The 24,544-nt window shown below is 42.3% G+C and overlaps 1 protein-coding gene across 1 annotated transcript in view; it reads left to right on the plus strand.

Moving 5' to 3' along the window:
* Nucleotides 1-2,107: 2,107 nt before the first annotated feature.
* LOC126470910 (elongation of very long chain fatty acids protein 7-like) overlaps nucleotides 2,108-24,544 on the plus strand; it is a 264,344-nt gene continuing 241,907 nt past the window's right edge. Inside the window, exons 1-2 of the mRNA XM_050098940.1 lie at nucleotides 2,108-2,119; nucleotides 15,775-15,946. Of these exons, the coding sequence (XP_049954897.1) occupies nucleotides 2,108-2,119; nucleotides 15,775-15,946 (184 nt within the window). The remainder of the gene's footprint in view (nucleotides 2,120-15,774; nucleotides 15,947-24,544) is intronic.

Below are 24,544 nucleotides of genomic sequence, written 5' to 3' on the forward strand. Positions count from 1 at the left end.
ACAAATATGGAAACAATGCGAGAAATGTGTGCTTGAACATAAATGAAAATGTTAGCCAAGCCTGGTGGTTGCTACGTAAATGTGACATGGACTTCCACTCCTCCCTCCTACAGATCCTCGAATGCCACGCACTCTGCCTAGCCTTTCGATTCCACTTACCATCCCCCACCCCTATCCTCTACCAATCAATAAAACTCTCTTCCTTTCTCTTCCATCTTGAACATTTCCGAATATCCTACGTTATCCACAAATTCAATACTACCCACTCTCTAGTTTTCCCCCTGCTCAGTGCGCCTAGTAATCTGCCACGCCTCACCAGCTCATTCCCCGAACGCAATACCTCCACACACTCCCTACCTTCTCACAACGAAATTTTAATCACCTTCCCTTTTCCGACCACGAAATCCGCTCTTCTTTCCTCTCCGCCCACGTCCTAAGGCTTGATCCGGAATGGCATCCCTCTTCACTTTCTTGCGTTCCTCCTCCAAACATCCACCCACTCAATTACCCTCTTCGGCATTACTTCACCTCTACATTCCCTCATGATACCCCTCTTCCTGGCAGTCTAGGCCCACTCATCATTTCACTTATGTATGTCTCTATGTTAATCAGTCTGATGTTAATCAGTCAACACACTGGCTTTTTACTTTTAACTTATGCAGCTGTCTCTCTGTCTTTTACCTTTTGTGAAACATTCATTTGCCATTTCATTTGTGTCACTGTTTTATCAACAAATCCGCTTTTTATAAATTTTAAATTATGCAACTGAATCTATGTTTTCTTATTATGTCAAATATCCATTTTTCCAGTAGCCGTGTCCAATCTTAAAATATATTTTAAATTTTTACTCTCATATGACGGAAGAACGGCCACTTGTATTCCATAGCCGAAGTGTTTGGTGTTTCAAGAGGCACCGAATCAAAGATTTATACTGCATGCATGGAAAGCGGAAAAACATCAACCGCTAAGTCACAACGCCGATAAAAGTGTGTGTTGAGTGATCGTGGCCGAGAGTCATTGAAGAGGATTGTTGCGAACAATAAGAGGACGACAGCTGATACAGCCTCTGCAGAACTGAATGCCAGACTCATGAATCCTGTAGCGCCAAAATAACAGCAAGGGAGCTCCATAAGCAGGCAATTGCAGCGGGAGCAGGAATTCCAAAACCAAACATTAGTGATGCAAATGCGCGCAACAGGAAAACGTGGTGCCGAAGCCAAAAAAAACCTGGGCTATCGAGCAATATAAAAATGTTATTTGGTCGGATGAGCATTGTTTCACACTGTTTCCAATTTCTGGCTGAGTTTACGTTCCAAGAGTGAAACATGACGGGGGTTCGGTGATGATCTGGGTAGCCAGAGCGTGGTTTTCCATGACCTCCGTGGTTACTCTAGAAGAGCCCATCACAGTCATGGTTATTTGTAAGTGACTATTTTGGCTGATCCATGAGGCAAAATTTGTTCCCAGACGGGGATGCTGTGTTACAAGAGGACACGGCCCCTGTTCGCACAGCTCTCATCGTCCGGGACTGGTTTTGTGAGCACGAGGACGAATTGACGCATCTCCCCTAGGCACCACAGTCTCTAGATCTCAATGTCATTGAGCCTATATGTCCGCTTTTTCAGAAAATGGTACGTGTTCGCTGTCCGCCTCCATCGTCGTTACTTTGCAAGTGGGTTGGTATACGATTCCTTTGAAAACCATACCGAACCTGTATTTATCGATTCCGGGAGCACTATAAACTCTTTTCACTGCCAATGGTTTTTCTAAACCACATTAGTCATCAGACATGCTTTTGTGTCTTACTTTTGCTGTTTCAATGTTTTTGTCCACCCCTGGAAGTGTATTTAAGCAGTCCTATGAAGCGGGTTAAAAAAGATGTCTGTAGGCCCAAGAGCAAAGGAGTCCAATTCACGGTCGAGTAAGTGGCGCTCAGTCAAGAAGTCACGCGCACTCATCATAGCAAGCAGGGGGCGAATCCGTCCACCTGACTTGACCTCTCAGTAGTCTACATTTCTCACGGAAGACAGTGAATGTGAATCATTAACTGTTTCAAAACTGCTTCGTACAATGCTACCAGGTCTTTGATGATTATTTTACAGACGAGATGGATCTCACAGTCAGTCACATTTTTCAATGAAATCTTCAGCGGTTTCCGTTCAAGCTATTTGTGCGGCAAAAATCACGAAAAAATCTTTCGTGGATCCAAATATTTGTTATGAGGGGACTCGCTAATCAACAATCACTTCTATATCAGTTTCAGAGACCGTTGGACATCTTGTGCTGGTATCTGCTGCATTCATTAATTGTCTCTGGTTATTTGAACTCATGATTGGTTAGAATGTGGGGTATGATCAACAGTTTGCTGTCCCCTCCGAAAGTGTTTGAAACGTAAATGTTTCTGCTCATCGATTCTGGTTTGGAAGCTTGACTAATCCACGTGATGTAGCGCAGTGGCTAACTCGCTGGAATCGCATTCGGAGGACGACCGTTCAATTCCGTGTCCGACCATCCACGTGAAGGTTTTCGATGATTTTCCTAAATCGCTTTAGAAAAATGCCGGAATGGCTCATTTGAAAGTGCACGCAGATTTCCTTCCCATCTTTAAACAATTCGAGCTTGTGCTCCGTCCTTAAAGCCTCATTGTCGATGGGACGTTAAATCTTTATCTTCCTCCCTTCTTTGTACCAACCCATAGGAATGGTCTCAGCTTCCAGATTTCGCACTCGAAATCTGAAACATCTTGCTGATATTCAGTATTAAGGTGATTTTGTGTTAAAAACATTCTCCTGCTTCTTAAGAGCCCATGCCCAAAAAACTTCTCTTCTCATGTTTGTTCCTGTAACAACTTAGAATGTACCTAATTTTCTGTTTAAATTTTTTTCCCTTTAAAGAATATTACCGCAATTTTGGCCTATTGAGTCGCTGCCTTTTTACAGCTTGTGACCAAGAAAAGTTACAATATAATGAGGAATGATACTCTCAGCAGGTTGTTGGATGATCATCCGTTCACCGCTATGCTGTGCAGATTTGTACGGTCGTGCCTCTAGTGACCGTGAACTGCTGCACTGAAGTGAATTAACGTCTGATGCGGTGCGGCTATTTTAGCTACTGCAACGAGTAATTGAAGTATGTGGAAAGCGTCTGCGTTGCTGCCGACAGGTGCTCACCTAATTGATGCGGAACTAGAGAGAGAGAGAGAGAGCAGCAGTTGACTGTACTGGATGGCTAACTGTATCGCAGGCTGTCTGTGCCATTCTGACCGTAGTGTTCGGGTTTTATATGTTTGCAACAGCAAATTAATAGTAAATCATCTAGTCTGCCAATAAGGTAAAGTACATCCAACTTTTTTTCTATTTTATTTTTATTTTTATTTTTTTCGCGCCCTGTGAAAGGATATTTGGTGTCTAGTTAGACGTTAGAAGGTTCGATATTGGCACACGCCCAAAATTGCATTCATTTACACTCGTGCCATGAAAGACTCCGTTCAACTACTATAGACTGGAGAGTGGTGCTCTTAAATTATGAGTCCAGATTTTATTTGAATTCTATGGTGAGAGTCTAAGTCCACACTTTTCTGGCAGTCTGGGCAGCTGCCACATACGACATACGGTTAGTCCTAGTAGCGATCTGCCACACTGCACTATCTTATGAAAAGAAAACAAATAGGAGAACACAAGTGACATCAACTGCAGCACGTTAAAAATGTAGAGAATTTATAGATCCATCTCGAGCAAATAGGGACAGGTGTGCCACAGCATACGATCCAGAATCTGTTTAGGCCGGCCGAGGTGGCCGAGCGTTTCTAGGTGCTACAGTCTGGAACCGCGCGACCGCTATGGTCGCAGTTTCGAATCCTGCCTCGGGCATGGATGTGTGTGATGTCCTTAGGTTAGTTAGGTTTAAGTAGTTCTAAGTTCTAGGGGACTGATGACCTTAGAAGTTAAGTCCCATAGTGCTCAGAGCCATTTGAACCATTTTTCTAGTCATTTGTTCTCGGGGCATCTTGTTTTTCCTTTTCCTCGTATAAGTATTTATATTTGTGTTAAGGCGAAATAATAGGACGAACTGTGAACGAATAATAAATAGTCCATTCTTTAACTAATGCCAGATGCGTAACTTGTTGGTACTGGACTTCAGATTGTAGATGTTTTAATGTCACGCAAGTTTATTTAGTGCAATAAAATCTCATCTTACACCTAACTAGCCATTCTTCGTACATTACTTACGCACTGTTAAGACACATATACACACGGAACACAGTTCATCTTATAATATTTCTTCAAGACTGTATATATTCCGTTTAATTGCTCTTTGAAGTCCTTTGCCGTCTCTGACAGAACTACAGCGTCAATGTCATTAGCAAACCTGAAAGATTTTATTTCTTCTCCCTGTACTTATCTTCCCGTTTCAAAATTCTTCTTTATTTGATTTTTGCAGAGAAAAAAACCACAGTGGTCTTAGCCTACCGTTGCTCACATCCACATTGAGTTTATTGTGATGTTTCGCTCCCTGTGATTCTAGTAAAACCAGCAGGTAACCTTAAGAAACAGGGAGATTCTTTATAGTTCCTTATTAGACACGATTTCTCCAGGCTCTACCGACCCGAATATTCTGCGATTTTCGTTTTTTAGTGCTACGTATTGAATGATTAGATGTGGTGCGATTTCATCCTCTTTACCATACAGTCTACACTTGGGGACTTCTTGCTCTCTACCCATCGTGTGTAGGTGTTTCTTAAAGTTCCCTTGACCGGTCATGAATCCTATCATGAATTTAATCTGTGTCCTGTTCAAGTTCAGGATTACAGAACTTCGACATCATTAGCTTTCCATCTATTCGTTTACTTGTCAATTTTCACGGCCGGGAATATCACAATTTATAAAATATTCCGGGCTATTTTGCCATGATCGCATGGATTTCACACTAAAATTTTAGTTTGAAATCCACCCGACCAAGGCATAATAGCTCGAAATATTCTAATAATTGTGAGTTTTGATTTTACCATCGCCTTAGTGAATGTTATGACAGGTGCCGGTCCAATAAATGGAGTCGTCACGCCTACCCTGGCCAGTCTAGCAGTTCATTGCCACTAATTCCCGAGTGTCCAGAGACCCACAGTAAGTTTACCCAGTTCCTTTCCTCTAGTCTCCCAAGGGTTTCATGACATTTAGCAACGATCTTTGAGCTCTTTACATTGGCTGACAGAGAGTTCAGAGTTGCTTGCCTTTCTGAATAAATGTGGTAGCTACGATCTTTGTACCACCTATGCAAATTCTCCTCCACGTACACTCTGGAATATTGTGGCCAGCTTCCCTAGAGACACTGCTCCCTCTAGCCTAGGCTGTACCCCGTATATTCCAGCCCTAGTGCCTTAATATGTTTTCGAACCGTCAGTAAACCAGACTATGTCTGTTGAACGCTGTCGTTCTCTCCTTACAATTGTTACGTTGAAAGGTTTATTAAAGTAGCTCGAAATTATTTTATGGTCTTCTGGAATATTCCCGACCATTCCTAGGTTTACCACGTTACTATATTGGTGGGAGATACTGGATACCCTAAAGGAATTAGTTCCAGTTTTTAGCCTATATGCCCCTGCAGCGGTCTCCATTGTGGCCCAAAAGTATAATGGAGGCATGTCCAGAATGGTCTCCATCCTAGCAGTGGATGCGCTCCTAACTCCGCCTGTAACGGCTAAGCAAGCTCTGCACCTTACCAAGCTCCTTATCAGCCACCTTCTGCTCTACTTTATCCACCATGCTCTAGCCCCATAAATTTCCATAGGTATTACAGTGGTGTATATCCAGTATATACTCCCGGGGTTTGGATTCCAATTTTTACCACAGGCCCTTCTAATGCTCATAAGAGTATTTTTTGCCTTCAAACATATATTCTTTATGTGAGGGATCCATGATAGTTTCACATCCAGAGTTATCCCTACATACTTCACTACCCCCTCCACTGGTAGAGCTTCATCGAGAACCTTAATATTCCAGTATGTGTACCGGATTTGCTCCCTTGTAAATGGCACTACAAAAGTTTTCTAGGGACTACCCATTAGACCATGTTTTCTGCACCAGTTTTCCACAATTTCTAGTGCACATTGCGTCATGGTTATAACAGTACTAATAAATTTTCTAAGTATTACTATGATTAAATCGTCTAAATGTACTTGGCAAAAGTAGCTTCTAGATTTAATTCTTCATGAGTTCATTCACCACTACGTTTCATAGCAGTGGGAATAAGATCCCTCCTTGCGAAAGCCCTCTGGTGGTGTTAATCGCAATTTTCTCATTCATCATGGTGGCTTCAGCCTTTCTTCTACTTAGCATGGTTTTACCCCACCTGCATATGGTGGTCTCACAAGGGAACCTCCCCATCGCACCCCCCCTCAGATTTAGTTATAAGTTGACACAGTGGATAGGCCTTGATAAACTGAACACAGATCAATTGAGAAAACAGGAAGAAGTTGTGTGGAACTGTGAAGAAATAAGCAAAATATACAAACTGAGTAGCCCATGGGCGACATAGGCAATATCATGGAGACACTTAGCACACGAGCGCCGTGGTGTCGTGGTAGCGTGAGGAGCTGCAGAAGGAGAGGTCCTTGGTTCAAGTCTCCCCATCAAGTGACAATTTTACTTTCTTTATTTTTGCATAGTTATTATCTGTCCGTTCGTTCATTGACGTCTCTGTTCACTGTAATAAGTTTAGTGTCTGTGTTTTGCGACCGCATCGCAAAACCGTGCGATTAGTAGACGAAAGGACGTGCCTCTCCAATGGGAACCGAAAACATTTGATCGCAAGGTCATAGGTCAACCGATTCCTCCACAGGAAAACACATCTGATATATTCTATACGACACTGGTGACGGCATGTGCGTCACATGACAGGAATATGTTGTCGACCCACCTAACTTGTACACTTGGCGAATGGCTAAAAGATTCTTCTACCTTGCCCGATTTAGGTTTTCTTGTGAATGTGATAATCACTCCCAAAAAAGTGATGAAAACATAAGAGTTTGTCACATAAACTGAAAATAAAAGATTAAACTTTCACTCGATGGAAGATTTGAACCAAGGACCTTTCGTTCCGCAGCTGCTCACGTTACCACGAGACCACGGCGTTCATGCGTTTCCGCCGTCCTTGATGTTGCCTATCTTCCCATGAACTAATCAGTTTGTAATTTTGGTTATTTTTTCACAGTTCCACACAACTTCTTCCTGTTTTGTCAGTTGATCTGTGTTCAGTTTTTCAAGGCCTATCCACTGTGTCAACTTATAACTAAATCTGACCTTCACGTTGTGTCATCCTGGTATTCACTATGTCCCTGGAACAGAAGTCCGCCATGGCATGAATGAAATTCCATTCTTAACATATTTGCTTGTTCTGGAGTTCTTTAGATTTCTAGCATAAATCAAGTTACCTCCAGCTCCTCCGAGGTCTCAAACGCCCCCTTTGTATAGATAGAGTTCCTGGGTCGGGGCCACGTTCACCTCCTGTCTTACTAGAAAACGATTCTGGGCACCAGTTGCCCCTTTACTGTGTTGCAGGTTTATCTGAAACACTTGCAGCCTCCGACTTTCCGCCATGGTCGCTTCTGATGTTTTTAAATATCCTAGTGGCTACCTGGGAGAATCCTAAGTACAATTTCAAGTCCTGTTCTCGTGTTGCTGCCAGGAATATGTTGCCGACTTCCACCACAAGGATTTTGCCATCCAGTGCATTCTTTCGGTTTATACCCCCTAATCCACTGAAGAGATCTTCTAGTTCTGTGTCACTATTTTCTCGGACAGAGTCTTCGGTGAAGCATCCTTAAGAATTTTTGGCACCCAAATTGATACCTTTGCGGTCTTGAAGAGTTCAGCTGCTTTCCTGACTAGCAACTTCACCCCTCCCACGGAGATATTCTGAGCACCATCTCCTTAAGCCACTCCATTGTTCCCATCCCCTCACAGACAAAGATAAGACAGCCCAGACAGCCCACATGAATTTGGGTCCTCGACTTCCATCCCTCCCCGCAATCTTCTCAAAGAGAGCCATCTAAACAACCTACATCTGCTCTGAGGTGATCAGTGGATGTCCCTTTTGGGTAACCCCCATCCTGAAAACTGAGACTGCAGTATTATAGGCCTGTTTCCCTATTTCCTGCCTCAGTTTTTTCTGGTTCCATTTATCCTGAGTAGTGGGAATATTATATTCCTTCTTGTTCTCTTGTTCCCTGTCTTAGAGGTAGCTTACCTGTCTGATCACCCCTTTCAATATGAGACAGACATTTTTGGAGGTCTTAGGTTCAAGACCTTTTTATTTCCTCCATTTATGTTTAGGAAGTCATTCTTTACCTTCCTTTTTCTTTATTCTTTGAGGAGTTTCCTCCTCTGAACCCCAGACAAAGATTTAATCTTGACCTGGTCCAACTTTCCAGTAACAGTTCTTGGACTGGACTATCGCCAAATCCAATTGCAGAAATCATTTCCTCTGGTTCCAAAGCCAAATTTTGGGTATCTGAGGTCACATCAAGCTCCTCAGTTTTCGTGTTATTTTCTGTGTTCTCCATTTTGGTCCTAAGAAAATTGGGGATCTTTTCGATTGGTGGCCCATGCGATGCAAGACTAATTAATCAGGGATCCGTTAATGGAACTTCTTCCTCAACACAAATCGCATCATCGCTTGGATTAGGCATCTGGGCAGCTGAGGGAGGACTATGGGAGTGGATAAGGGAGAAATGGAGCGTTATGGGACACTCTTCGTCTGCTTCATCCACTGAGACTTTTCCGGCATGGGAGATCCTTACAGTATCTGTGCTACAGTCAGCATAGCCTTCAGTTTCTTGCGAATATACAAGCCTCTCTGCCAACATGGACAGTGCTGCTTTAAGAAGGAAATTCTCCTTAGTTTCCTTCCCAACTTGCTCAATATACAGATTGAATAACATCGCGGCTAGGCTACAATCCTGTCTCACACCTTTCTCGATCATTGATTCCCTTTCATTTCCTTCGACTCTTAAACTAGAGTCTGCTTTCTTTAAAAGTTATAAATAACCTCTCGCTCCCTGTATTTTATCCCTGACAGCTTCAAAATTTCAAGAGTGTAGTTTAATCAAAATGATTAGAAGCTCTCTCTAAACCTGCTAATGCTAAAAATATCGGTTTGCCTTCCTTCACCATATCTTCTGAGATAAGTTGTAAGAAGCGTCAAACCATTCCTAACGTTTACTTTCTGATTTTTAATAACCAAATCCAGTTAATCATCGATTGCAATAATATTTAGACAAATTCGTGTTTTTATTTTAGCTACGAGTTTAATAACAGTGGCTATGAAGTTCAAGACATTTATGACTCTTCGTTTCTTCTCTATAGTCTAATTGGGTTTCTGTGCATGTAATAGTAGATTTTTCACCTGTGTGAGAGGAGGTTTCGGAAAGCCAGCAGTAAGACAGCCTGGGGGACACGAGCTGAGATTCTCCACTGTGTTACTTTCTCAGGACCAGGGTTGACTTCCAAAGAACTCGTCAACTAGTGGGAGGAGCTACTGACCCAGTCGGACATGGTACGTATGCTATCGGCCCGTATTGGCCCACAGCAAGCTTCTTCCTCATGAGGAGGGAGGAGATTAGTGTTTAACGTCCCATCGACAACGAGGTCATTAGAGACGGAGCACAAGCTCGGGTTAGGGAAGGATGGGGAAGGAAATCGGCCTTTCAAAGGAACCATCCCGGCATTTGCCTGAAGTGATATAGGGAAATCACGCTTCTTCCTCATGCTTTAGAAAACTATGCACAATACAAGAGTCCAATAGAACGCTAAACAACGGTGCCCGTGTAGACTCATCCCAGTAAGTAAATGGCCATTTTATAGTTAGGCTCTGGCCGGAGTGGCCGAGCGGTTCTAGGCGCTATAATCTGGAACCGCGCGACCGCTACGGTCGCAGGTTTGAATCCTGCCTCGGGCATGGATTTGTGTGATGTCCTTAGGTAAGTTAGGTTTAAGTAGTTCTTAGTGCTAGGGGACTGATGACCTAAGAAGTTAAGTCCCATAGTGCTCAGAGCCATTTGAACCATTTTTTATAGTTAGGCCCTTCCATCAAAGCGCTTTCTGCTAGAGGCATTGTACTTGCCTAGTGAGTTCTCAGACGCCAGGTGGAAAGGGGACCCTTTTGAACAAATCACTATATTCCTGCCTCTCCTGTAAGCAGCCATACTATTCAGATTCTTTGTTTTTCACCGTTTGGTGACAGTGTGTTGTGACAAATAGACACCAAGATCCGGTGGGATGAGAGATTTTTTTTTCTACCCACAGACAAGAAAGACACCCATTGAGTGTTCTCAAAAAACGGCTGAAGTGGGAGGCCAGGAGCCATTTTCTGAACGTTTGTACACAAAAAGACTGTGCATTGGCGGCATAAAGAAGTGAGGTTATGATTTAGGTTCGTGAGTCCGAAATTCTCCGAACAGCACAGGCAAAAAACTGGCTGATTGGTGAATGATTATTGGTGGGCGAAAAACGGTAACATAACAGTTAAGCCATGGGTTACAGTTGGGCGAACTTTTGTCTGATTATTTGTTGATATTTAGACGGAAACTCTGAGTAGAGCATACCCACGGTACGCAGACTCGCTCTTCTTTTCACTTAGCGGCAGAGAAGACACTCTTCTTTCTGGTGGACACCTGGTAATGATAGGCACTCTACATTTGGAGATTTCTCGCTGCTTGTGAGGCAGCATGAATCGGTAGGCCAGTTCTAGTGACATTCATCGGCACCATCGACGGTTTATTTGTCAACACCCAACAATTATGGTGTGAATATCTAGTGGCATCGATTGGTTAGGATGGAACAAAGTTAGGGGTTTTCCAATATTTAATTAAATTCACATAGTCTCAGCCATGACCAGGCGGGCAGGCATAATTGCATTATTGAATTAATAAAAATTGATAACTACTGTCCCTAATTCCTTGTTAGATAACTCTGCCAAACTTATCGCTGTTTATTATAATTTATTTTCATGTTTCAGACATGTTCTGTGTTGTACTTGACTGAATTGTATGTAATTTCCTTATTAATCTGTGCACACTGTACATTCTGTAATAAAAACTGTGTTCACTTGTGCCAAGTTTTTGATTTCATACTTATTGAATCCCTTTTTTCATACAGCTTATTGTTACTGAATTAACGGAGTGTCAGTACCCAAGCTTAGTACAAGAGCCACCTATTTTTCTTAACTGTGTCAATTAAAACCCGTTGCTTAACATTTTACTGAGTAGCTGAATCTAAAGAGAATGATCTGCCTCTCAGCTGCCCAGCTGATGCAGATCGTGATACCATTCCGGAAGGAAGGTTCAGATCACTGGCACTTAGCAGTCATAGCGTCAACATTGTCCTCACATGCTCCTACATGTCTCCAGAATCCAAATTGATGTTTCTCAAAGTTGTCTGCTACCAGATTTTTCCTTTCTTCTGTAAATAGTTCGGTTAGTATTTTGTTACCATGACTTATTAAACTGGTAGTTCGTTAGTATTCACACCTGTCAGCACCTGCCATCTTTGTAACTGGAATGTGCGAACATAAAAAGTCAAAATAATAATGAATTAAAGAGCGTCTGCCTTGCTTAATCCCCAAACATGTTTCACCACGACTGTGCCATCCTCAATGGTTTTTTTATGTTTCTTTTCTTACATTATGTGTGTCCTGTGGCTGTCTGCAGAAATCAGCCAGAAGTCTAAATCAACACAGCATGTCATCATTGCTGTAGTTGATCCGACCAGAATTGAACTTAGTTTTCTTTTTCAACGAAATATGTTTTTGCTGTCGTTTTTGTGTTTAAAATGACGTTTTCCAACACTATTGGTAAATTCAGAATGTTATGTTGCTGTGGCTTAGACATTGTGAAACGACTTTCAATGGAGTATCTGCAACATAAATATACACCGATAAGTGCGTCTAAGCCATAGCAACATAATAACATTCAGAATTTAGCAGTGAGCACGAGGAAACGTCATTTCAAGCATAAAAACAACATACATGAAAAAGGCAATATTGTGTATGTTCCACTCGATTCATTTAATGAGTTTATCGGTTTTCCTCTTACAAGTCCATCATCAGACTATAAGTGATTACTGTCGTCAACGAAGCTGCAATATTTCTAAACCACATTGGAAAAGTGTTACTCATCTAGAGTGAGGCACAAACACAGAGTAAATGCCATCTTTGGCAGTGGAGTGGCACTGCAGTTAAAAAGTTAGAAGCTGAACGGTAAATTAATGCAGAGAGAGTAAATCAGGAAAAACCTTAACACTGAACTCGAAAAACAAAGCCTCTGTAACAATTTAAATTAATTTAACAGTTCCTGTTAATAGACTTAGTACTTGATAAGAGCACTAAAGAATAGCCTGAAGAAGCATTACATATGCAAAGTGCAACAGAAACAGAGTAAAAGATAGAATCGACAGTTGTAATAATAGAATATATGGAGCACATTGGCAATCACAAAAAAAATAAACACAGGAAAATGGACGGATAGCAAGGATCGTACAGTGTGGGAAGCATTGGAAACCTGTGCGGACAATGTGAAGTTTAAAAGAGGGGAGGTATTGAACTGTGTTTGGTGCTTTAAAATTAAATCACGATTGTAGAACAGATGTTTGTTGATTCCCATGGCTTACAATAGGTTCAGTTTTTGCCCTTTTTTTGCTAAGTGGAGGACATTAGACTGTGGCTGATAGCTGTGGCATTCACTCAGTACATGTTCAGCAGATATGGAGTCAGAAATCTGCAATTTCCAGCTGTGTTCATGTTCAGCCAATCTAGTAGCTACGTTTCTGCCTGATCGACCACTGTGAAACCAGTCACAGTCATGACAAGTAATTCTGTGTACCCCACTGTTCGTTAGCAATTGGGTCTTATCTTTGCTACTGAAAATACACTGGGCTGGTTGTTCCTCATATAATAAGAAATACTATTCTTGTAAGGTTTCAGTGGTTTTGTTACACTCTGTGATACGTATCCTGCAGAAATTGGAAGGGCAGAAGAGGGAGCTCACGGAAGGAGCATAATTTTCACGTTTTGTTGCCAATGCAAGTTGTGTCCAACGAGACAGGGCTATAGCCATTGATTGAGACAATAATTTTTATTATGTTTAACTGTGCTATGAAATCTTCTTTGGACATACGAACAGACGTGAGATGGCGCATCTCTGAGTGGAAAGCTACACGTTTGTGTGTTACTAAGTGTTTCGAGCAAGATGGTATCATTGTGTCTGTAATTTTAATTTTTCTACAAATTTTTAAACACTGTGTTATTGTACTTATGACAGTCGTTAGAGCTAGGAGGTTCATGGATTTGTTGCCACTCTCCATTGTGAACTGAATATTTCTACAGCGATTCTTTAAGTTACGAAAAAAGGTGTTGAGCTGTCTTGCAGTGCGTGGCCACTTACATAGTACATCATCTACACAACTGAACCAGTATTTAATATTTGCGCTTAAAGGCTCTTTATGAAAAAAATTGTTGTTCAAAATTGTCCATGAATATTTCAGCGGAATGTGTACGAAATAGATCTTTTATCTTATTTATAAGGTCCACTGAGTTTGAAATACCACTTTCAAAGATAACACTTACTCTGTGTTTTCGTACCTCACTCTAGGTGATTAACATCTCTTCCAATGATGTTTACAGATATCGTAACTTCTTTGATGACGATAGTCATTTAAACTCTGACGAGGGCCTTGTAAGCCTAAAACAGGTCAACTCTATAAATGAATCTTAGAACATATAAAGTATTGTGATTTTCATTTATAATTATGTTGTTCCACCAAGATGCGACGGTAGAATCAGTTAACGCATTAAGAACAACAACAAAAACATATTTAGCGGGCAAATAAAAACCGAGTACGGCAATGATGATATGTTATAATAATTTAGAGTTGTGGCTGATTTCTATTGGCATCCACTACAGGGTAAACACAACGCGAAAGAGAAACAATGAAAGAAAAAAAGAAACACTGAGGATGCCACAACTGCTGTGAAACATGTTCGAGGATTAAGCAAAACAAAAATTGTGTTTTTGAAAGAAGGCGAACCCTCTTTCATTCACTATTGTTTTCTACATGCACGGGACCAAAGATCAAAATTCCTTTACGAAAAAATAAAAATTTGTTTGAAATCAATAACATCACTGCGCTGGAGTTATTAGTTTTCTCCTTGTTCTTTTCGACGGTCCAGTCAAATTAATGTGACCAACGCCTATGTTCGACGTCAGCGTGCAATATCCACTCACAGACAGAAGGTGGCAGCACTAGCAGTGGAGGGTATATAAAGCGTGTCGGAGGGAAGCGGAAAACAGTGCAGAAACGAATCTATTTATGGGACGTCTAAAAGGAAGCATTTCCTAAACTGCAAAGTTTGTAAGGTGTTCTCATGTCAGCTTGGTTAAAATATACAGTGCATGGCAAAATAGCGCTATTCAAAACCGGTGTCTGGTTCAACTGTGGTGTACCACGGGCCGTAGATGACAGGCGTGAAGGACAGCTGCAGGGTGTGCACGGCCAAATAACGTGCAACTGTTGAGCAACTGACCACTCAGATGAACCATGGAGCTACCAACAATGTCTCCTCAACGACCGTTCAGCGAACGTTCCTGAGTATGGGTCTCTGCAGTAGGCGCCTGGTTCATGCATCCATACTGGCTGCTGTTCATGGACGACGAAGACTGTAATTTGCATTCCAGTGCCCCAAATGGAAAAAATGGTCCAAATAGCTCTGAGCACTATGGGACTTAACTTCTGAGGTCATCAGCTCCCTAGAACTTAGAACTACTTAAACCTGACTAACCTACGGACATCACATACATCCATACCCGAGGCAGGATTCGAACCTGCGACCATAGCGGTCACGCGGTTCCATACTGCAGCGCCTAGAACCGCTCGGCCACTCCGGCCAGCGCCCCCAAAAAAATTTTGAAATGTGTGTGAAATCTTATGGGACTTAACTGCTAAGGTCATCAGTCCCTAAGCTTACACACTAGTTAACCTAAATTATCCTAAGGACAAACACACACACCCATGCCCGAGGGAGGACTCGAACCTCCACAGGGACCAGCCGCACAGTCCACGACTGCAGCGCCGGCGCCCCAACTGGACGTGCGATGAGTGGCAACAGGTGGCCTTTCCAGATGACAGACGGCCGTTGGCGTGTACGGTGTGATACATCTGAAAGCAAACACCCTGCAACAGTCGTTGGAAGGGTCCAGGCCGGAGGAGGGAGCATTACGGTCGGGGAAATGTTTTCTTGGCGTTCTCTGGGTGATCTCGTCATTGTGGAAGGCACAATGGACTAACACAAGTATGCATCTATAACTGGTGACCATGTACGCCCTACATGCAGTTTGTTTTTCTTCAGCACGATGGCTGTACCAGCAGGCCACCGCACGATGTCACACAGCTCGCAGTAAACGTGAGTGGTTCGAAGAGCACCAGGATGAGTTTACCCTACGCCGCTGGTCACCAGACTCCCCGGATTTAAACCCAGTGGGACCACCTCGATCGGGCTGTTCGTGCCACGAATCCTTAACCGATAAGACAAGCGCAATTTCCCGCGGCAATGGAGTCGGCACGGCTCCACATCCCTGTCGGTACCTTCCAGAACTTGAATGAGCCTCATCCAGCACGTTCCACAGCAAAAGGTGGTTATTCAGGACTGGGCAGTATATCAGACACTGTCAGCGGTGGATGGACGTAGCCGTGGATGGGTTTCGGCCGTCGACTCCGGGGTGTCGCGTAGTGGTGGGGAGCCCCCACCGCGCCTTGCCGCGGGCCGGCCGCACGGTGCTCACACAGGCGCGCTCCTCTGTCTGCAACGCACGCTGCGCCGCCCACAGCCACGCTCCCGCCGCCGCCGCCGCCGCCGCCGCCGCCGAACCAGTACAGCTCTCCACCTCGCCGGCCGGCCACGCGTGAGTGATCGCTCTTTCTCTTCTTTCCGCTAAAAGCTACCAACACCGAGCGTGACAGCTGCCATCGCCATAGCTTCTCATTTCTGAGATACCTTGCAAGTCTATTAAGGAAGTTCCTTTCGTGCCATATCACCGCAGTTCTAAGCCTTCTGGTTGCTTACGACTTCTGATAAATAGTGATTTTTGCCACCTCAGTGGATTTTAACTGTATAGGACATTTTAAAATCGTGCAGTGCGACTGGTAAAATGCTTGCCACGCCTGACTAATCGATATAAAAAAAAAATTCTGACAATGACTGACTAATGGTGATGGTGCTCCTGTGAAGGGCTCTTAGACAGGTAGGACATTATAACTGAATCTGGAGAAATTTTCACCAGTTTCAGACCATCAGTTACTTAGGGCTACACACTTAATTGGATTATGATTCATAAAACTTGGTGCCTTTTTCGGAGATCTTTTCAGTGGTATTGTTGTGTCAAAACATTCCAAAGTGGCCGTTCGCCGTTCGTCTTGTTGTTCTAATAATTTCCGAATACTCAACAGCCTGTCGGCAGTGCAAGCATTAGTAACAGAGTGCCTTCTTAGCCCGACGAAGGATGTAATCTCCAGTCTTGAGATAGGAACCACAAAGTCATTCGCGGAAAGAGATTCAAGGGAACTACTAAAACTGAGCATGGGTAGACGGATCGTGTTTAGAAACTCTATTGTTCATATTTGAGACCACCTGGTTACGTCAACACTTTTGGTGGAATTACATCCCGACTGTCACACGATTTCATATGTAACTTAATAAAGGTACGTATAAGCAACGAAAACGAGCCGCTTTAAAGGACTTACGTTTATTTGCAAGATTCCTTAGTCGAATTTGAGTCAGTCATAATGTTTGTATCAACACTAGTAGGATTTACTAAGAGTTACTGTACTGGAGGCAAACCACTTCCACGGACGTGCAAACTAATTTGTCCAATCATGCCAGCCTGCAGTTTAATGAGAACTACAAACTAAATGCTGTTGTCATCCTTCGAATGCGCAAAAGTATACAGGAGGAGGAAATCAAATCATGTGAAGTAAACAACTCTATCGGAATGTAGGAAATCGAACTCGAATCCCTGAGTTATCATCCTTGTACTTAAATATTAGGTACGTTCAGGTACGTAACTGTTCCCCGTTCCTCATAAAGCGGCGACCAGGACGAAGAGAGGCGGGCTGGATGCGTGAGACCACCAGACCAGTCTTTGGAGAAAACTCGTTAGCTCTTAGCGCGCTACAGCAAGTAGGTCTAGGTCGCGGGAATCCAGTTTCTCTTTCATATACACTACCTCACCATACCAACCGTCTTTATCGTGCCTACTCCAGGGCGGAGATATGAATAACAGGAATGTCTGCGGTTGATTCAATTAATCCTCTAGATACTATAAGAGCTGCGTCCCAAACTGCACCTCAGAATAACACACGCATGGCCTGAGGTGACGCGTCAGCATGTTCTGTTTCTTCAAAAAAATTGCTGTCAGTTTCTTCTCGTTGTTTAGGTAAATGCTGAAGATTAACAAGGATGTATTAGGCAGATTTGAAATCGTTACCTTGTAAATCTTGCATTCCAGACCTCCTGGATGCTTTTCGAAAATTTACAGTCGCTTAACTGAGTAAGAACGGTCGCAGATTTCGCGTTCCTCACCAGCCTAAAATTAAAATTCTTCTGCAGTTATCGCACAGTTTAAAAAAAGTCTAACTTCTGAAACGTAATTTAAAAATGTATCGAAATAATTATTTTGTTTACCAGAGTTGACAGGCGCATCGTGGTGATGAATCAAACGCACTCCTAGACTTGAGTTTTCAACTGTTTTTCAAAGTTATGAACCTTCACAGAACTCGTTCACGAACTGAAACTGGATATAATTCTAATGAAAATGAGGAGCACGCTAAAAACGTTTGTAGATTTTCACCGTTCACTGTTACATAACGAGGCTCTGTAGACGTAAAACTTAAACACCATTCACGGATTAGGCCATAGGCCTGTTCCGATTAGTTGGACGCTGCCTACAAGGCAGTGCCAGGAGTGATCTATGATCGCGAGACCTGTTACCAGCACGTACACAATTCCTCCAGCATAACGACACTCTGTTTCCCTTTTATTTAGCAGATGATCTCATAGTCATGTTATATACGAAACCACAGAATCAATTTCTTCTTTATTACCTTTAGTAATATATCAGTTTACAACATCAAATGTGCAAAACCAAAAGTGAGTAAATGAACGTTTTAGAAATGATTAAATCTGAGAAACTATTAACAAATATCAGTTTTCTTGATTCGAGAAACAAGACCCTCAGCGTTTCTGGGCAATGGACGTAGCTTGATAATTAGCACCTTAGTCGATTTTTTTTAGTGCAGGTCATGGATAAATACAAGTCGAGAAGAAGAAATTTGGTTTCAGCATTGGAAATCTGGTTACTTGGTCCTTTGTTTCATTTATTACTCATTTGACTTGATTACTAACGCATTCCATTTGCTACATCCGTCGCGTCACTCACTATTACAGTTCTTGTTTGAAACCACATCGGAATATTAGATTCACTCCAGAACGTTTAAGTACAGCTAATCATTTCTAATACGTCAGATATATAGGCTTTAGTATCTTATGCAGAGCGAGAACACTTGCTCTAATAGAGTCCTCATAGCATGGACCGATACACAAACGATCCACAATTCCATTATAATTCTCAATTGATTCGATAATGAGAAATCACTGATGCTTCACCTTTCACTTCACGCTACATAGATCGGAGCTCAGATAGTACATGAAATGCGTAGTGGTTCAATATTTTTTTCTTGAGCTCAAAGATAGTTGTATCTGAGTTGTGTTGCATACATTCAGCAAATTTTGCACGCTGGCTTCTTTTCATACGCACACAACAAGATTATAAAGAAAATTTGAGACTATCGCAGTCATGGTCTGAGTGGTTTATAGAAATTACGAGAAATTTGATCAGGTTACATAGATCTTTACTCTATTGCACGATTACTCTATTCCACTTTACTCTGGATAACTCGCAACGAACGCTGTCGTCGCAACACTTCGCCCAGTTACTTCTCAAGACGAAAGGTGATACTTGCACATAAAAAAGTTTTGGGCCGTCTTCCACGGTCTCTGGGTAACAGTGATCGGCACGGCTGTCCGTATAGGAATTGGATTTATGTATGTTCTACTTTCATCTCATAACAACAACAACATTTTGTTAATATTGTTCGTTTACTACATTCTGCAAACAAATTCTCCAATGTGGTATATACGTACCGTATACGGACGCAAAATGTACCTTTTGTTACATGATGATTGGTGGAACGTATCGGAAGAGAATACAGACGTCGTTTTACTACCCGATTAACGACTTTTCTCGGATCCTACCCAGAATATTATGTACTGTTTGGTGTCTTCCACGATCGTTGCATTGTGGTACCACTTTCCGCATTTCCCTTAACCGCTGGAACAGTCTCGGACGAGTAGTGTGAATCGAATGTCTCTTATGTTGGTACTTTGTCCGATACAATCGGTCAGCTCCACTACAATCTTAGATGAAAATCATGTTTCCTAATTCTGTAATCTGGTGCAATGCATTTCCACTAGCACTGCAGTCTGTACACAACAAGTTGTAAATACAGACAGAAATTTACTTTCGGATGGCTATGACCTTGTACACCTCATTTCATCTGCAGCGCATTATACGACTTTTCTGTCACCACACGCCAGTGTATTACATCGGAAAAGCAACGATTCGTTGGCAGCGTTACGAGCCATAATGCTTTGCTTAGTAACTTGCAGCTCAGTCGTTTCCGGATCAGGGTTTCCTTCTCTGTAAGTCTGTTTCATCATAATGGATACACCCTGTCTAAATTCCTTCTCAGTCAAACAATGTCTGAATATTCCAATAACTAACTGCGAATTATTTCCTTAAAAAAGTATTTGAAAATACGTTTGAAGGTAGAACTACTCACCCATACACCGCAATAGTCATCCGCTGAAAGTGAGAAAGTGCTGGATGTGGTCTGAGTGAGCAGTAAGAGATCACTTTGAAGGCAGAAGATAGTTGACGGCAGTATGCAATTCAATCATGGATCTCAGTGAGCGCAAAGAAATAATTTCTTTTATTTCCTCATTTACTCTAAATTGCGATGATGATGAGAACGTAACATCCGATATTTGTACCTTGTCTCTTGTCTAGTTTTATCGGTTAAATACTATCTTCTGCAACTGTAATGAAAGTCTCATTAAGCCCGATTCTAAATCCCCTCTCGTCAGGCTTATTTATTGTCAGGTCTTATTCTCACAGTTTTCCAATTACAAATTTTCTATGGTTATTTGACCAAGTGACGTCACCTAAAATCCTAAGCTAATAATATCCACCACTCTCCTAGTTCGAACAAGTATGCTATCTCTAAGCGCCCTACTTTATCAGGTTTAGACGAAAATAAAAACCGCGGTTCTCCTGATAACTGCCGGACTCTTTCAGAAGAAGAATACGAAAAGGCGTTGCAAATATCATTGATTGGAACAAAAGTAGTGAAAGAAAAGTTATTTGTTAAGGCATCTGTTTGGGAAAGATATCATTATGCATAAAATGTTTGCTGATAATATCGTGTGACGTTTCGCAAATGTGAAAAAAGAATCCGCTGTCGGGAAGACTGCGATTTGTACACTCGACCTTGTCTCTTGTCTAGTACTATCTTTTGCAACTGTGACGAAAGTCTTATTAAGCCCAATTCTACGAGGGTTATTCCAAAAGTAAGGTCCGATTCGCCGTAACTATTGAAATTTGGCGCCAATGACAAAACACGCATGCGCGCCGACTCCCGGCAAGCCTTGCGCGTCAAACGCCGCCATTCGCTTTGTTACTGTTGCTGAGTGTAGTTCACAGTGTCACTTTACAATGTTTAAGACAATTGATCAGCCCGCCGATTGTGAAGTAAGGGCAGTGATACGGTTTTTGTCTGCAAGAAACAATTCAGCGGCGGAAATCCATCGGCAGATTACTGAAGTGTACGGTCCTAACATAATGAGCGACAGTAAAGTGCTCAAGTGGGTGCGAGCTTTTAATGAAGGACGGGATAATGTGCACGATGAACCACGGTGTGGCCGACCATCAGTGATTTCAGACGATTTGGTCAATGCGGTTGACAAAAAAATTCGTGAAGATCGCCGCTTCACTATTACAGACGTAGACATGCATTTTCCGAATGTGAGTAGAACAACTTTGTACAGAATTGTGTCTGAACATTTGAAGTTTCACAAATTGTGTGCCGTTGGGTTCCCAGGCTGCTTACTGAGCCCCAACGAATGAAAAGAATGGCTTTTGCTCTTGATTTTTTGGAGCGATATCATAAGGAAGGTGACAGTCTTTTAGACAATGTTGTCACAGGGGATGAGACATGGGTTTCTCACATCACTCCAGAGTCTAAACGTCAGTCAATGCAATGGCGTCACACGTCATCGCCAGTCAAGGTCAAGGCAAAGCAGACAATCTCAACACGTAAGGTTATGGCGACTGTGTTCTGGGATAGACGTGGAGTATTGTTAGTCGACTTTATGGAGAGAGGAACAACGATTAATAAAGCCGCCTACTGCGCTACCCTGACTAAACTTCGACGTGCAATCCAGAATAAGCGACGTGGTCTTTTGTCATCTGGAATCTTGTTGTTGCATGATAATGCCAGACCCCACACTGCAAATGAAACGCAAGCTCTGATCAAGAAATTTGGATGGGAACAGATGGACCATCCTCCTTACAGTCCGGACCTGGCGCCAAGTGATTTCCACCTGTTCCGTTACTTAAAGGAGTTTCTCGGCGGCAAGCGCTTCGACACAGATGATGAAGTGAAAGAAGCAGTTAAGGACTGGTTATCGTCACAGGCGGCCGATTTCTATAACATGGGCATTCAAAAGCTTGTTGAACGATGTGACAAATGTTTAAATAAGTATGGAAGTTATGTAGAAAAATAGATAAAGATGTAAGGAATGTAAATAAAACAATTGTTTTGAAAAAACATTTTAGTTTTGATTTTTTTTTATAACCGGACCTTACTTTTGGAATAACCCTCGTAAATCATCTCTCGTCAGGCTTATTTAATCCTTGTGAAAATAGGGTTGTTTCTTTCTATAAAGCAGTAACCGCTGACATTCTGCCCCCTCTACCATCTCTCCCCTCCCCATGCCACCATCTTTGCCAAACTGTGTTGTACTCGGATCCCAAAGGGGACTATGGCCGCTTTAATTGTTTGTGGCGCATCTAAAGGGCGTACAGAATGTTGCCAACTGTAAGCTTAAGCCGATATGGGAGCTAGCCTTGATTCTGTACAGTGCTCCGTGCAATAATCGTCCTTATTCATGGATTTCGTTCCGGTATTTTTCCATCTCCGGAGTCCGGAAAGAAATGTTTGCTAGTTTTAGTCTTCTGGTGTTCTTTCTGAAATGTGATAATAACTCACAGCGCAACAGCTACATCTGTCAAGCATTCTGCGCAGGATCCGAGACATGTCACTAATCGGCAAACAGAAGACTGTCTTTCTTGTGTTGTATGTTCTAGTCTGACACATTCCTTAGATCATCTTCTACCTTCATCTGAAAATAATTCTAATTTTATGATCTTATTCGTGAGTGTCATCCTGCAAATAAATTCACCACTGCAGTGTTTACAAGCGTAAATTTTGTTTACTGTTCTGCTTCTTTTTGTATGTCTAATATAAGCGTATGGTGGTAAGGATCTACGTCGAAGTATCGGTGCAGGGGTGACGAGGCGAGTTATTATATTTCCACTGGAATATGTCAAAGTTAATGACGTGAAGACGTCACAATGACTTGATAAGAGCGTTAAAAGAAAGACCGTGGCCTAGTCAAGGAAACCATCAAGATATCTTCCTGAAGCAGTCTAGAGTAACTATGTAAAAATGATCAAGACGGAGTCGTGTGTGGTCTACTGAAGTAGCAACCAGGCAATACTGCTTTGTTACGCCGCGGACTCTGTGCCACATACTGATGTTTAGTGCTTCGTAATCATCAACCTGCTGACGTCGGATTCCCAACTAGCCTACATCGCTGGAAACCGTTCGTCGATTGCGACTGCGCTGTTGTCGCAATGAGTTCACTGCTTCCTGTGCATTCCTTCACACATTTCTTTTATGTTTCATAGCTTTTTTTAGCTCACGGTTTTAAGAATGAAGGAAAAAGATAACTCAGGATTTCCATAAATCCCTAAGCACGAACTTGATAATCAGTGCAATACGTGATAAACGACTTTGTTGAAACATGTATATCCCCAGTTTAGTTTTTAGAAAGACTTGTGTTTCTCCTTCTTTGTGAACTAAGATACCTCTGAAGTCTGAAGACTACGAATCACCATATTTATATCATTCACCTTCAATTTAACGACTAGAATAACCATTTACTCCAGTGTGAATGCTTTAATGATTGTGCACAACACACCAATCGCCATGCCTAGAGACATTGCCACATTTCTTATAACAACATTCACTTGCTTTATCTAGTTGACTAACAATTCGTCGTTTGTGATTCCTTAATTATACTGTTTTCAAACCTACGGGAGATTTGCAGTTTACTTAAACGTTTCTAGTTCTCATTTGAATGTTAATATCACACGCATAGAGAAGGTTTGTTATGTGGGGCACGAAATTTACTTGACCAAAAAACTCGGATGTTCTGTAGTGTTTAGCCGGCCGCTGTGGCCGGGCGGTTCTAGGCGCTTCAGTCTGGAACCGCGCTGCTACGGTCACAGGTTCGAATCCTGCATCGGGCATGAATGTGTGTGATGTCCTTAGGTTAGTTACGTTTAAGTAGTTCTAAGTCTAGGGGACTGATGACCTCAGGTGTTAAATCCCATAGTGCTTAGAGCCATTTGAACCAATTTTGTAGTGTTTATTTATGGTGTTAGCCGGCTTTCAGCTTACAAGGCCATCATCAGAAAAAAAACTCAACTGAAAACCGGCTAAGATTACGAGGAATGCCGTAGAATAACCACAGTTTTTAAACCTTTGTATCGACATACTCCACAATCTAACTTACAGTGTATGGCGGAGGGTACTTTGTGTACCCGTTTTCCTGTCCCAGTCCCGAAGCGTTCGCGGGGAAAACGATTGCTGGTAAGCCTCCGTCTAAACTCGGACCCCTCTAATTTTACCTTCATGGTTTTTCCGCGAGATGTACGTAGGAGGAATCAGTATATTGGTTCACTCTTCTATGAACGTACGTTCTCGGAGCTTTTAACAGTAAACCGGTTATACAGAACGCCTCTCTTGTAGTCTTCCACTGTAGTTCGCTGAGGAACTCCGTGACGCTTGCAAATTTACTAAACAAATTTATAACTAAACGTGCTGCTCTCATCTGGGTCTTCTCTACTTCCTCGATAAATCCTGTCTGGTACGGATTCCAGACTAGCGAGCAATACTCAAGCATTGGTCGAATAAGAGTTCTGTGAGCTACCTCAGTTGTGGGTGGACTACACTTCCTGAGGATTTTTACAATGAATCTCAGTCTGCCATCAGACTTACCTATCGCCTTACGAAACGAAAAGGAAAGAATTCATTAACAA

This window comes from Schistocerca serialis, chromosome 3, assembly GCF_023864345.2.
Source record: "Schistocerca serialis cubense isolate TAMUIC-IGC-003099 chromosome 3, iqSchSeri2.2, whole genome shotgun sequence".
Classification (NCBI taxonomy): Eukaryota; Metazoa; Arthropoda; class Insecta; order Orthoptera; family Acrididae; genus Schistocerca; species Schistocerca serialis.